Source organism: Pleurodeles waltl, chromosome 8, assembly GCF_031143425.1.
Source record: "Pleurodeles waltl isolate 20211129_DDA chromosome 8, aPleWal1.hap1.20221129, whole genome shotgun sequence".
Classification (NCBI taxonomy): Eukaryota; Metazoa; Chordata; class Amphibia; order Caudata; family Salamandridae; genus Pleurodeles; species Pleurodeles waltl.
This window is the reverse complement of record NC_090447.1, coordinates 1,130,897,726-1,130,910,428: the sequence shown is the minus strand read 5'-3', so window position 1 is coordinate 1,130,910,428 and position 12,703 is coordinate 1,130,897,726. Positions and strand designations below refer to the sequence as shown.

The following is a 12,703-nucleotide window of genomic DNA, read 5'->3' as shown; positions in this document are numbered from 1 at the left end:
GTCTGACATGTCCAGACCTGTCCCTCTCAGGCTCTGAAACCACGTGCACATCACTAAGTCATACTTTTTACATATCTCATAGGCCAAAACCCAGGGGCTAGGACCCAGACACAGGGCTAACACGTGACACCATGAGGGCCCAGCCCAATTGACAACCCCATGCACACACGTCACTTCCGGGGAGGGCTTTCAGGGACAACGGAAGTCCCAGCCACCGGATATGACGTCATATCCGGGGCGGGATAACTGTCACTTTTAATATGGTGATTAAAGGTATGCCTTCCTACTACTGACATTTTAGCAACTGTTGCAAAACATCTCACACTGCTTAGAATGACATGTAGATCCTTTTGTTTAATAACTTTTGATACGTTTGAGCTAGAATTTTTGGGGGTGAAATCTTCAATTTATGCAGGAGATGGTGGATTATATGGCAAATGAGGAAAATCCATGATTATACACAATACTCTGTTGCCGCGGATGTGCATATTTTCAGTGTCAGACTTTTGAAATGTAGCTGCTGACTATCTGGCTATTTTCTGGTAGGCAGTCAGGGGCTAATAGCCCAGTGGTTCAGAAAGCAGCATGTCCTTTCAAACGCAGGTGTAAGCATCTCACTGCTAGTGGGCTAACACTCCTTTGGAAAACAAATGGGCGTGTTAAAAATATATTTACCAGAACAATGCGAGCAGTAGCTGAAGTGTCTGAAGAGACACTGAGAAAAGAATTGTGCTGGCAACTCTCTTTCTGAGCCTAGATTCTTGATTCTGGTACGAATTAGAGCAAATGTTCGAAATGAGTTTTGCCTTGAATGAGTGTAATAAATAGTTTTTGCTTTAAGAGGGCCACCAGTGGCTGCGACATTCCGAAATATTGTTCAACTACAAAGCTCATTCATCACAGTGAATAATCGTTAGTCCCAGTTCTGAACAACTATTTTAATTATATAGCGTTTACTACCCGTGACGAGGAGTTGAATGTTGATGGGTTGATATTTATACAGCACAGTTTCAAAAGGGCTTCGGGCCGGGGAGTGAGTAAACCAGGTTTCATAAGCGCCGAGAGTTTCAGCCCGTGATCAACAGGTGTATGTGGCAGGCCGAGAATACATCAACTAAATGACGGATCTGGGATGTGAGATGGGGGTGTCCCTCCCAGGAAGCATGCCCGGGGGCCTGGCAGACACGTGGGTAGTACTTCTCTCCAGGAAGTGCAGCAAAACATTGTGCCAGAGGGGATCTCGGCTGCAGGGACACGGGCCCAGCGCCGCCCCTCCCCCTCCTGCTGCTGACTCCAGGAAGCAGCTGCACACACACATATCCGGGTTTCTCCACTTTGGAAGTATACTTGGCTGCAAAGTGTTTGGGAAACATGGCGACGGCGCTGCAAGGAAGGCACAACCAGCTGGATCTGTTGATCCGGGCAGGTAAGTGTTGCAGGGTGTCAGGGCAGAGACCGGGGTGCCTGTCCTTTCAGTGTGCAGCGTCCTGGACTGCGAGAGTGCGTGGAGCTGCAGACTGGGCGAATGCTGCCCCCGCCCCTCTCAAAACAAGTGCATGCCACAAGAGGTCGGGGGCACTGCAGATAAGGGGCAGCGGGGAGGAAGGGCGACAGCCTGCGGAACACGGAGGACTGTCACGCTGGTATTAAAACTCTGCATCGCCCCGCTACTGAAAACTACCGGAACTAACTCAAGCACGTCTGCGCGCGCCTGCATCCGGAAATATCTACAACAGACCCATTATTGCCACCAGCGGACGAATGCGTGCACATCTCAGTTGAGACGGTCTCTGGGGTGCGTGCAGTACACTGCAACACGTTGTAGTTACTGCAGCCCTTTTTAGGCACTACCTACTACGGAATAGTGGTTTCACTGTGTTGCTGGTGTGCCAAGTACACGTATCGAGGATTTACTGTCGGATCAGCGCAGCCAGTTTAATTCCTCTTCTTGCTGATCCTTTGGGTAAAGCAGGCATTGACACCGAGTCGTAAATAGCCAGTCCGGCATCGCCCCCTGCCCTCCCCTCCGGGCCCATAAAAGGCAGCTGATAAATGAAACTGATGACGCGCAGTGAGACCGGAGACCCGCGGGGCCCCATTGCGTCATGGTCAGTGCTTGAAAAGGGGATCTAAAACTGTAGGTACTCACTATCTCAGAGTACCTTGTTGCTTCTGGGAAGTGCAGGAACTCTCGTACTAAAAGTATTGCATCCCTGCTAAGAAGTGCAGGTACTCCCCCTTTGAGTTAATGAAGTGCAGGTGCTCGGTACCTGTGAGTGCGTGCCCATGTTAAGCACGTGGTGGTGACGAGTGCTCTGCGTCCAGCAAGTGCTTTCTGGATCCTAACGTTGTTTACTTAGTCCCCGAGAAAACACGTGGGGGTAGATCTGATTTTTTTTTTTTTTTTTTTAATAAAGTGGTAATTGTGTCCCCAAATTTCTTTGACAGTTTCCAGAGCGTATGTGCAAGTGGTGGTATTATGTGAAACTAAGACACCTTCGATCAATCTCGGCTTCCCCGCTTGACCAAAATGTATTATTTCAGGGCAGTTACGTCGTTTTATCATCCATCCTATTCCTTAGTCATCTCATTTGAGAACACCTTAAAATACATCAGTTCAAGGTGTGCGCTGTACCACAACATCGCCTTTGGTTCAATAGACTGACGTTGCTTCAAAGGGAACAACACCCTAGGCGTCAGAGTGGGGGGCACATGACAGCTGCACCGCCTCTTACTTCAATAATGAAATAATCGTGTGAAGGGGTGGGCATGAATGTATTTAATGTTTAGAAACTATCACTTTCAACAAATGCCACACTCAGGACCTGATATAATCTAACGTACTAATGTGACGAGATTCCGAATTATAAAAACATTTCATTGTTTTGTAAGTTCTTTATCATATTGTCACGTGAGGTTTGTTGCACAGTTTACATAGTAAGTATTTTGATGGTTCAGCTCATGTCTTGAAGTTCAGAAGAGCTCCACTAACTTGCCATTCATTCATGGTAAGGGCCTTACCGATTTTGAGCATGCCTACCAACTGTGCTTTTCTGGTGTGTGTGGAGCCGGTCCACAGTTCCAAATTTAAGTTTTGCTCCTGTTTATTTCTTGGGCCTCTGGAATTATGCAGTTGTGCAGCCACAGCGTTTATCACATAGTTATGGATTTGACTCATTTGCCATATATTCTGTCATCTGCAGCAAAATTTGCAGATTGTACCAACATTTGTTTCTAGCTGAAACGGATCAAAAGTTGCTGAAAACATGGCACTGTGTTCGCACACAGTGGCTGGCTCTTCATAAAGGATAATTGGTAATCTTTCAGTTGTTTATTTCTGTATTTGATTTTTAAGCTGGTACTAATGAGGTGAAATATTTTCCAAGACACTATTACCACAGGAAAAAAATAATGAAGCGGTAATGTTAAAAAGTGCAGCACAATTTTTCTTTTCCTGCTGCATAATTTAGTCAACCCTGCCACATAATTTGGTGCTCCCCTGCAGCATAATTCCAGTGGCCCTGCTTATTTCCAACCAATATACACCATACCACATGGTGAGATGGCCAGAAACCACCTCCCAACGAAAGCTGTGTGCAGCTCATCACTGTGCATTACCGAGGTGTGGGGGCACGTGCTCCTCACTTCCACAGGGAACACACTATCACTACTCCTTTCTTTATGCTCATCGATGTGGGTTGAAAGCTTTGTTCCTCAAGCAGTTTAAATGCCCCTTGTATATACTGTGTGCCTTGTCTGCCTGCCTCAGCTCTTTGTGTGCCGCTATGGTAAACATTTTCTTGAATAATTGTCTATCGCTTATGAACAGCAAAGGTGGTTAGGTGCCTGAGAAGCTGTTTGATTTTTATCTTGCACTGGAAGAACCAAGAGAAAAGTACAGGTGCTTGGAGACAGCGTGTGAGTGCTTTGAAATTTAGTGCTCCACCGAAGGTACCCAGTGGCTGCGGTAATAATTCAGTTAAAATCAGTCACCATACAAAGAATTAAAATGTATGGCAAAGCTTTATTATTGAGCTCCCTAAAGTGCAGTCATCATGATGACTTCCCTTCAGTAGCTTTCCTAACAATTCAAAGAACTATCCCTCTAGCATTCTGGAGTTGGTGATGTATGAAACCGGGTTAAATGTTGCTAGACACAGTAGCAGTGGCGCACAACACATCTCTCTCCAACAACTTTCAGTGTAACAAGTGTTAATGGTAGCTAATATATAGAACATAAAACATAAATGAAAAAAATGTAAATAAAGACACTATACAATAGGATTACTGAATTTATAAACTATAGGTTTTGACCTTACAGCAAAATATTGACACAGTGTACTTCAAAAATTCAAATACTAGAATATCTATTGTACCTGAGGAAGGGCAAAGGAAGAAGGGAATGGGTCAGTGTTGTTCCATGGCGGCTGCTTAAATTGTTGATGTCTGATGACTTTGTGTTATAAAATGTAAAAAGAATAAAATAAACACTGATACGTGTTGGTGAAACAATGTAATTACATGTGTAATCCTCAATTTTATATTTGATTTGTCATCTTCTTTTATTCACAGGCTCATTGTTAGTTGTTTTTCATGGTAATCTAACTTTTACACCCTTAGCTTCAAAGTTTTCATGTATGGCTACTCTGACTTTTTTGCATAGTGTAAAGTCCTTACGAGCTATACAATTTCTCCCCACTTTAGTGACTCAAAGGTTCTGAAGATCTTGAAACAGTTAAGGTTACAGTCTTTGGTTTTCTGATCTTAAGCTGTTGACCAACCATTTAGCCTCTTAATACCTGAGTTGGTGTCATATCCGATTTGCATGCATCTAGTTTGTTCCTTATTCTCTCTCTTTTACCCTTCCATTATACACATTAGAAGGCAATTTTCTATTTCCAGTGGTTAATTTTATTCCAGGTTTCCCGCCTCTTAAAAGTTTAAATGGGCTACCTCGTGAGCTACGTCGTGTGAAAGGCTGCCCAGCTGCTTGTACAATTACATTGACCAAGACAAACTGGCATTGGCTAACTGATACTATTTTTAACTAACTCTCTTGATCCTCCTATATAATCCATTTGTCATTGAAATGTACAAAGCTGTTTTTGTGCATAAAGGTCCTTGTTTTGAGATGTTTCTTTATTCCCTCACAACAAAAATTAACACTTATCTGACATAGATTGTTCTGGATCCTTTGTAATAGTCTTAAAATCTTGTCACTTTGCGACGGACAACCTCAGTAATAAATCAAATCACAAGCAAAGCATTTGGTACAATAATCCACCATTGCCAAAACAAACGTTCTTTGCTATCTCAAAATATGAAACAGTCACAAAGTGTACTGCAGATTTAACCAACAACAACAGTGACATGGGAAATTCAACTGACTTTAATGGTTATGCCTTAGTTCCGAGAACATTATCGCTTTTCTCACACACTAGGCAATCTTTTACTTCACTTTAAACTTCTCAATCCATTTAATAAAACCAGACTAGCTCTGTGTCGCCTTTTCATTCTGGTTTGTTCTGTGTGACATTTATGGGCTACTTCAGTTAACTTACTCATTGAAGTTTTAAGTGGTATCAGTTTTATTTCTCTCCCTTCGATCTAAAGATCCTCATTCAACTCATGACTGACGCATTTATATCTAACATACCTTTTCTAACTGTCTGACTATCCTTCTTTTATCTACACATTTGATTGCTACTATTCCAATTTACCCATAACCACTTACTAATATTCAGTTTCTGAAATGACCTCTCCATCCATATCCCCCATGACTGCAACCTATCCGAGATCTTCATCTTCCCTTTCTCTGTGATCATTGTTCTTCTTGTTTAATTTAATCATGAACAAACGATCAACCACAATAGGGTCTTTTCCTGCCAAATCATCAAGCTATCCTGAGCAATACCATGCCTGACCCTTTAGTGGTTAAGGTCTATGATCAGTGTGAAATTTGAATGGTAAACCCCACTGAATATTCTGAAGTGTTTTACCTCTCATTAGACAGGTAATATTTCTCTTTTCCAGCATAGAGTATCACCTTTCATCTTCATTTTAAGAGCATGAGCAACAATCACGTCTTCCCCATTTTGAATTTGACTCAATGTGGCACCTATACCATATGCTGTAGCATCAGTGGTGATTACTGTTTTGCTTTTAACATAAAATATTGTAAAACCTGGGACATACTTTATCACTTTTTTGTTTCCTCAAACTCCTGGTTATAGTTTTCATCCCATGTAAGCATTTCCTCTTTTTTTAAAGGTTCATGATTGTTTCTTGTCTTTGCACCTAAATTGACTGCAGATTTTGAACAGTATCCCACCATTCCAAAATACAGTCTCAATTCGTTATGTTTTTCTGGAACTTCTTCAATATTTTATATGGTATCTAGTTACCTATCTCTCGCTTGTATCAGTTACGTGCCATAAATATATATTTATGCTGGCTTTAAGTTTGCACTTCTTTATTTCACAGTTAATCCTTTTTCTTTTAGCTTTCCCGGAACCCTGCATAATTTATTGTTATTTTCCATTTCAGTCTTGCCAATGTCAAAATGTCATCCTGGAAGCAACTTATTCCTTACATGCTCCCAAAAAAACCCTACATTGTCCTCTGAAACACTGCCAAGGCTAAGTCAAATGGCATGCGTTTGAACTGATTAACTCAAAAGGGTTTAACAAAAGAGATACAATGACAAGAAGGAAGATTAAGGACTAGCTGAAGATATGCAGATGACATATCTGTAGTGAAAAAAGCCAGGCTTTAGTCACCCTAAATAGCATTTGCACATTATTTAGTAGTAGATGCCCATCTACCTTTGTGGAGTTAATGTCCTTCTGGTAGATGCATACCAAATTATCTGATTTGTATACAACGACAATAGGGTTGAGCCATTCAGAAAACTCAACTTCTTCTTTAATTTGTGCTTCACAGAGTTTTCTTTCTTGACTTGTTCTGTGAGTAACATACGGATATTCTCAACTTATGGACCTTCAGTTGAACTTCCCTTCAGAGAGCTTTTTTGGGCACAAAACCTTTCAATTTACCTATTTATTTAGTAACCTATCATTGGTATTTCTCAACTCAAAAATCACATCTCTTCTACTAGATCTAGTAAGCCCATTTGTTCTCTGGTTCCATTTCTCAACTTCATGTCTATGCCAGCTTAATATATCCAATCTAAAATCGGTTCTCCTTTTTTAGCCACATACACTGCAAAATATATCTGTTTTTAAGTTCAAACTGGACAGTGACTTAACTTGTATTTTCTAACCTCTCACTGCCACATACCTACAATTTGATGTTAGTGTGAGACAGCTCTCTCTTCTATATTTTTAACAAATTATGACAATCTTTTTGTGGTATAAAGGTGTATCGTGCACTAGAATAAACTAATACTCCATATTCAACATCATCATTTCTTTTCCATTTGGGATCTTTTATGTGTTCCTCTCTAGAAACATCCATATTAACAACATCGTCCTCATTAACATTTAAGGCTTACATCCGCTGTTCCTTTCAAAATTTCTTTTGTTGGTAGCACTCAGTGTTGTGTTAGTGCTTATTACTTTTGCACAGTGTAGCGTAATGCCAACCTTTTTTGCATTTTATACAAGGGGTGTTTCTTGCAGGATAGTGTTTATCATCTGTCCATAGTGCAAACATACTACAACTTAAACAATTGTTTCTTATATTTCTGTTCGTAATATAATTCTTCTAACTCTTAAACTCTGAATTACTGTTACTTTTGTGTAAGTTGACGTTTTGTATTTGTATTTATCCACATTAACACGCTGTTATTACTTCACTGTTTTCTCATTGAAAGTTAACTCTTCACCACTAGTACTCTCGAGTGCTTCTAGTGAGGTTGGGTTTTTGATCTCCATAACTTTTCTTGGATGACATTGTTTGAGGTATGCATGATTGAATGCACAATCTAATAGCCAACAATTTATAGTTGCCCAAAAGATTCATGTTCACTTTGCACCCTTGTAAAGAACTTACAATGTTCCAAAATATGTTACAAATGTTTTTAAAGTTTTAGCTTATAAATTCTAAGTATCTTCTCCCCCTTCATTTTCCTACTCTGGAAAGGTATGGTATACTCATAAACTCTCTTTCCCTAAACCGTGCAGCAAAGTAGTCTGTTTCTGTCATCCGATAAACCAAACCAGGGCAAAGTACATACGTTAAATGCGTCAATCCAGTATTGCAGAGAGATTGTAATTCTCTGGTTTAGAGACGAAAACTTGCTTGTGGTGCCATTTGTTACTTGATGGATGTAGATATTATAAGTAGTGAATACAATTCAATATATAAACTGCTAAATAGTGTAGCAGTTTTAAAATCAAATTACATTGATGGTAGGTAAAAGTTTGCAGTTACATGGGTGTGAGATAAATAGTGCATGTAGTCAGTGTATGTGAAATATGAAAATTATATTTTTAAGCTGGTCACTGTTTCTTTATGGTCGCATTCAAAACATCTACAAAATGCAGTGTATTTATGCATAGTTTCTTTAATTATTTCTAGTGTATTGAATCAGGTGTGAATTTCCTCTTGTAATTACCAAAACCTTGCTCCATTGACTGGCCATTCGGTGGGCCCACATAAACTGACCGTGTATCATGAGACCTGTAAAAAGCTTCAAGCTGAGCTTCCAGCGCCTAGAAAGTCCCTAGACAGCAAATACACCAGGACCTTTTCACTTTATGGACACTCTCCAAGCTGGTGTGTAAGAGCCTGGCTCTCTATATGGTATACTAAAAAGAAGTACACAGTGCAGAGTGTCCAGTTGGTTTGCAGAGGCAAAAGTAGAAAGGACTAATGCTCTATTTTGTGGTAGTGTGTGCAAACATTTAGGCTTATCAGAGGGTAGTGCTAAGCATTTGTGTACTCCCACAGGCAGTAAATGAGGCACACACTCCAAGAATAAAGACCAATTTAGAAAAATAACACTTCTTTTTATACTTTGAAACCAAGAACTTTGTTACAAGGTAAACACATTTTAAAGCTTAAATACTTTTCACTTGCAAAAATGGACACTGTGCAATTTTTGAGTTATTCACTGGTATCCCATGGAAGGAAAACAAAGTCAGCAAACAGGTAGAGTACTGTGACCTACAGGACCAATCTCTTGGGTTTAAGGTGAGTAGTGGGCAAGTTCCAAGGCAGCACCCACAGTACACACCCTCAGCGGCCCGGGGGTGGCTGGGTGCAGGGTGCAAAGCTGCATTGGGTGCCCAATGCATTTCTATGGAAGATTGTTCACTGTGAAAACAGGCTGCAGGTTAGGACTGGGTGTCCTGTTTGGGTGAGCCACGGAGTGGGCTCAGGTCTTTTGGTGCTCGGGATGTAGGGACACCAGTGGTCCTCCTCACGTTGGTCCGGGGCATCTGGGTGCAGAGGTGCAGTGGACCATTGGGATTACTGTCACTGGAGGCTGTTGAGTGGGCCTGCACAAAGAGGCTGGAGGCATCGGTGTGAAGGTCACAGTTGTGAAACCCACAATAAACCTTGTCTCTGCAGAGGCTGGGGATCACATTAGCGCTGTTGGTCCACTTTGACGCGGGCTGGGGGGCTCAGGTTCAGTGGTGCTGTCTGGCGGCGGTATTGGCAGTCCAGAATCCTCTTCAGCGATTCCTGGGTGCCTGCAAGGATGCATGGGAGCATCTCTGCTACTCCACAGGAGTTCCTTGTGCTGGGGTGAAGGCTGGAAGTCTTCCCAGGCGTTTCTGAGTTTCAGCAGCTGGAGGACGATGCATCTTTTTCGCAATTGTCGAGGTCACCAGCCAGGCTGGCAGGGTTGGTGCTGAGTCCGTCATGAATCTTCTTTTCTTGCCTTCTGCATCTCTGGAGTGTCCTTTTTCAGGTAGCACAGATCTGAGTTCTGGGGTTCAGAGGTGCCACATAGATACTGAATTTAGGGGCCTTTCAGGGAGTGCCAGGTGGCAGCCAATGGGTTGTCCACCTTTAGGGTGATAACAACCTGTCTATGACTACTTCCGTTGGGAAGTGGCCATAACCCTGACCTTTGTGGCCTCATTTCTTCCAAACCAAGATTGAGTAATTTTAAAAGTGGTGTCCACCTCAGCTCGTCCAACTTAGTGGTGGGACTGCCTAATTTTCCCACCTGTCTTGCAACCAAAAAGTGGGGTCAGGATAGGGGGTTTGGTCAAATCCACCATTTGGAGAGACCTGGGTTGCATTACAAAGGCATCTAGGCCTTTTAAGCTTGCCATCCTGGAATGTCCATCGTGCCTGGAGGAGGTGTCAACACCCCTGCTCAGTGCAGGCTTTTGTCTCTGGTCCCCAAGAGTACTGACTCACCATAGGAGGTCAGAAACGTGGCTAAGGTGGCTGATCTTGTCCAGACAAGTCACTTAAAACACTAGTAGTTGGTAGGTTTTCAGGCGGCACCTCTAAGGTGCCCTCTGGGTGCACGTACTGGTAAATCCAACACTGTCATCAGTGTGGGTTCACCACTACTAGATGTTTGTTGCCAAACATCTCCAATCTTCAGTGAAGCCATCATATAGCTGGGGCACTCGCAGTGACCAGTGTCCTTACATGTATGCAGAAATGGCTTCCCTGGTCACTTGCTATGTCTGAGAATTGACAAAGACATAGCAAGGGCATATCTGCTTGAGCAGATATGCCCTCACGTGTAATATAAGGCACCCTGCCTTAGGACTGTAAGGCCTGCTAGAGGGGTGACATACATATATTTCATGCAGTGTTAGGGGACGTGGCAGGCGGGCTGTTTGTCATATCATATTTCCACTTTTGGTTTACACCGAGACAACCATCTTGCAATGGCAGCCTATCATGTGCTTGGTGAGGGATCTCTTAGAGACCTTCTTTAGTACCCCAGGCCTCAGGTATTGGGGTACTATTTACTATGGACTTAGGGTGCTAAAGGTTTTGCCATTTGGGGAAATGAATGTATAGTTTTGGGGAAAGAGAGATCTGGCACTAGGGACCTGGTCAGCAGGAACCCAGTGCATTTTCAGTCAAAATTACATCAGGTACCAGGTAAAAAGTGGGGGCTAACCATGCCAAAACGGGTGCTTTCCTACACAGTGTCATTGGTCATCATTTCTGCCATCATGAAAGGAAGGACGTTTCCCCTCAAATTGAGAAGGACACAAAATGTACTAATCTGAAGGTCTAGCCCTGTGACATTGTAATGGTGATTGCTTTATGACCCATAAATATTGGTTGTACTTTTGCCATGAGTTGGATAAGCATGGCATTCTTCCCTGATTCCTTCTAGGAGTATAAGTTAATGTAGAGGGGTCGCTGTACAGAAGCACTTGATGTTGAAGCATCTTACTAATACAGCCTTCGTTCATTCCCTAATAAACATGTGTATCGATGAAGCATAAGATTCAAGCTAAAGTAATTTGTCTTCATTTCTGAAAACCTTCATTCTTAATTTGGGTTTGGAGAGTGGATTTTCCCCAATTCTCCTAAAGGGCCTTGATTCCACTGACTGAGCTCTGTGTTAAATCAGCATCTGCAGCTGCAACAAGGCTACTCAGTCACCAGTTCGGGGTTGAGTCTTCCTCAGAATCGTAATTGAGCCTTTTTTCTGAAAAATTCAACTCTTTTTAATTGTATATACATTCTAACTCATGTTTAGCATCCTCTGGCATTTCGTTCTGCTTTCTGGAATTTAATATATTGTTTGTATTATGCAATATCTTCCTTCGTTGGAACTAACATGTATTGTGCAGTTTTTTTTCTTTGTTGTTTTTGAATTGTTGACTATTGAAATCTATATTTCATAGACATTCTCTAAACCTTTGTTTTTTGCAATTGAGCACTTCTGCATTGTCACGTGAAACACATGAATGCCTACCAGAAAACCAATTGTAACTCATTTTTGTGGTCTCCTTTTACCTACGTTCTTTGGTTCCATGAGATGAGAAGTTTGAATCCCAGGACCGTGCAATCTACCTCTCAATAACATTATCATTGTGTTGGGGGACCAATTGCACTAATTAGTAAAGCGCTTGTGGCAATTCAGCTTGTGAAGTATGGCATAAAATTATCTTTTTTATGTTCATTATTATTTTGGAGCACACCAGAAAGTACCTTGTACCCTAGTCTCTGGCCACCAACCGTTGTTGCCTGTTTCACCCAGCATTTCACTTTATATTATTTTCATTGGACACCCATTCCAGTTTCTGCGATTGTATATTGTTATTAAGGGCACAATGACTTAATGTGCACTTGCCAAAGACCTGATACTTTCTTTGATTTGGACAGTTTGGAGTTAAATAAATTAAGTGAGCAGTTGTAAACTAAAAGACCAAAGTATTTACACTTCAGAATTTAAGACAATCAAATGGAATTGCTCCATGCTCGGAAGCCAAATCACATAGGTGTCATCTTGAAGCTTTACTGAAATACTATAATCCAGAGAGCACTCATTGTGGCACCAGGGGTGTATGGTTTAGTAGACTAATTTACTTGGATTCAGTGAAGTTGTCCAGATGATTCACGTTTGCTGAGTCTTGTATGTTTTTTCTTGCTTTCAGTCGAAGCCTCTTGTCAAAATGGAGATGAATCACTGGAAACTATTGAAGCTGCAGAGGCACTTCTCAACATGGACTCCCCTGGGCCGATGCTAGATGAAAAGAGGATATGTAAGTGTGAACCTGTTGGAACACAAATGTACCATATATTG

The 12,703-nt window shown here is 41.7% G+C and overlaps 1 protein-coding gene across 10 annotated transcripts in view; it reads left to right on the top strand.

The window, feature by feature from the left end:
* ELF1 (E74 like ETS transcription factor 1) overlaps positions 1-12,703 on the top strand; it is a 560,099-nt gene that overhangs the window by 445,632 nt on the left and 101,764 nt on the right. For 9 of the 10 annotated variants that reach the window (XM_069205330.1, XM_069205324.1, XM_069205329.1 and 6 more), the window contains one exon: positions 12,555-12,662. In XM_069205330.1, coding sequence (XP_069061431.1) covers positions 12,555-12,662 — 108 coding nt within the window. Of the gene's footprint in view, positions 1-1,206; positions 1,427-12,554; positions 12,663-12,703 lie in introns of those variants that run through there. The other variant, XM_069205331.1, reaches the window with a different exon arrangement.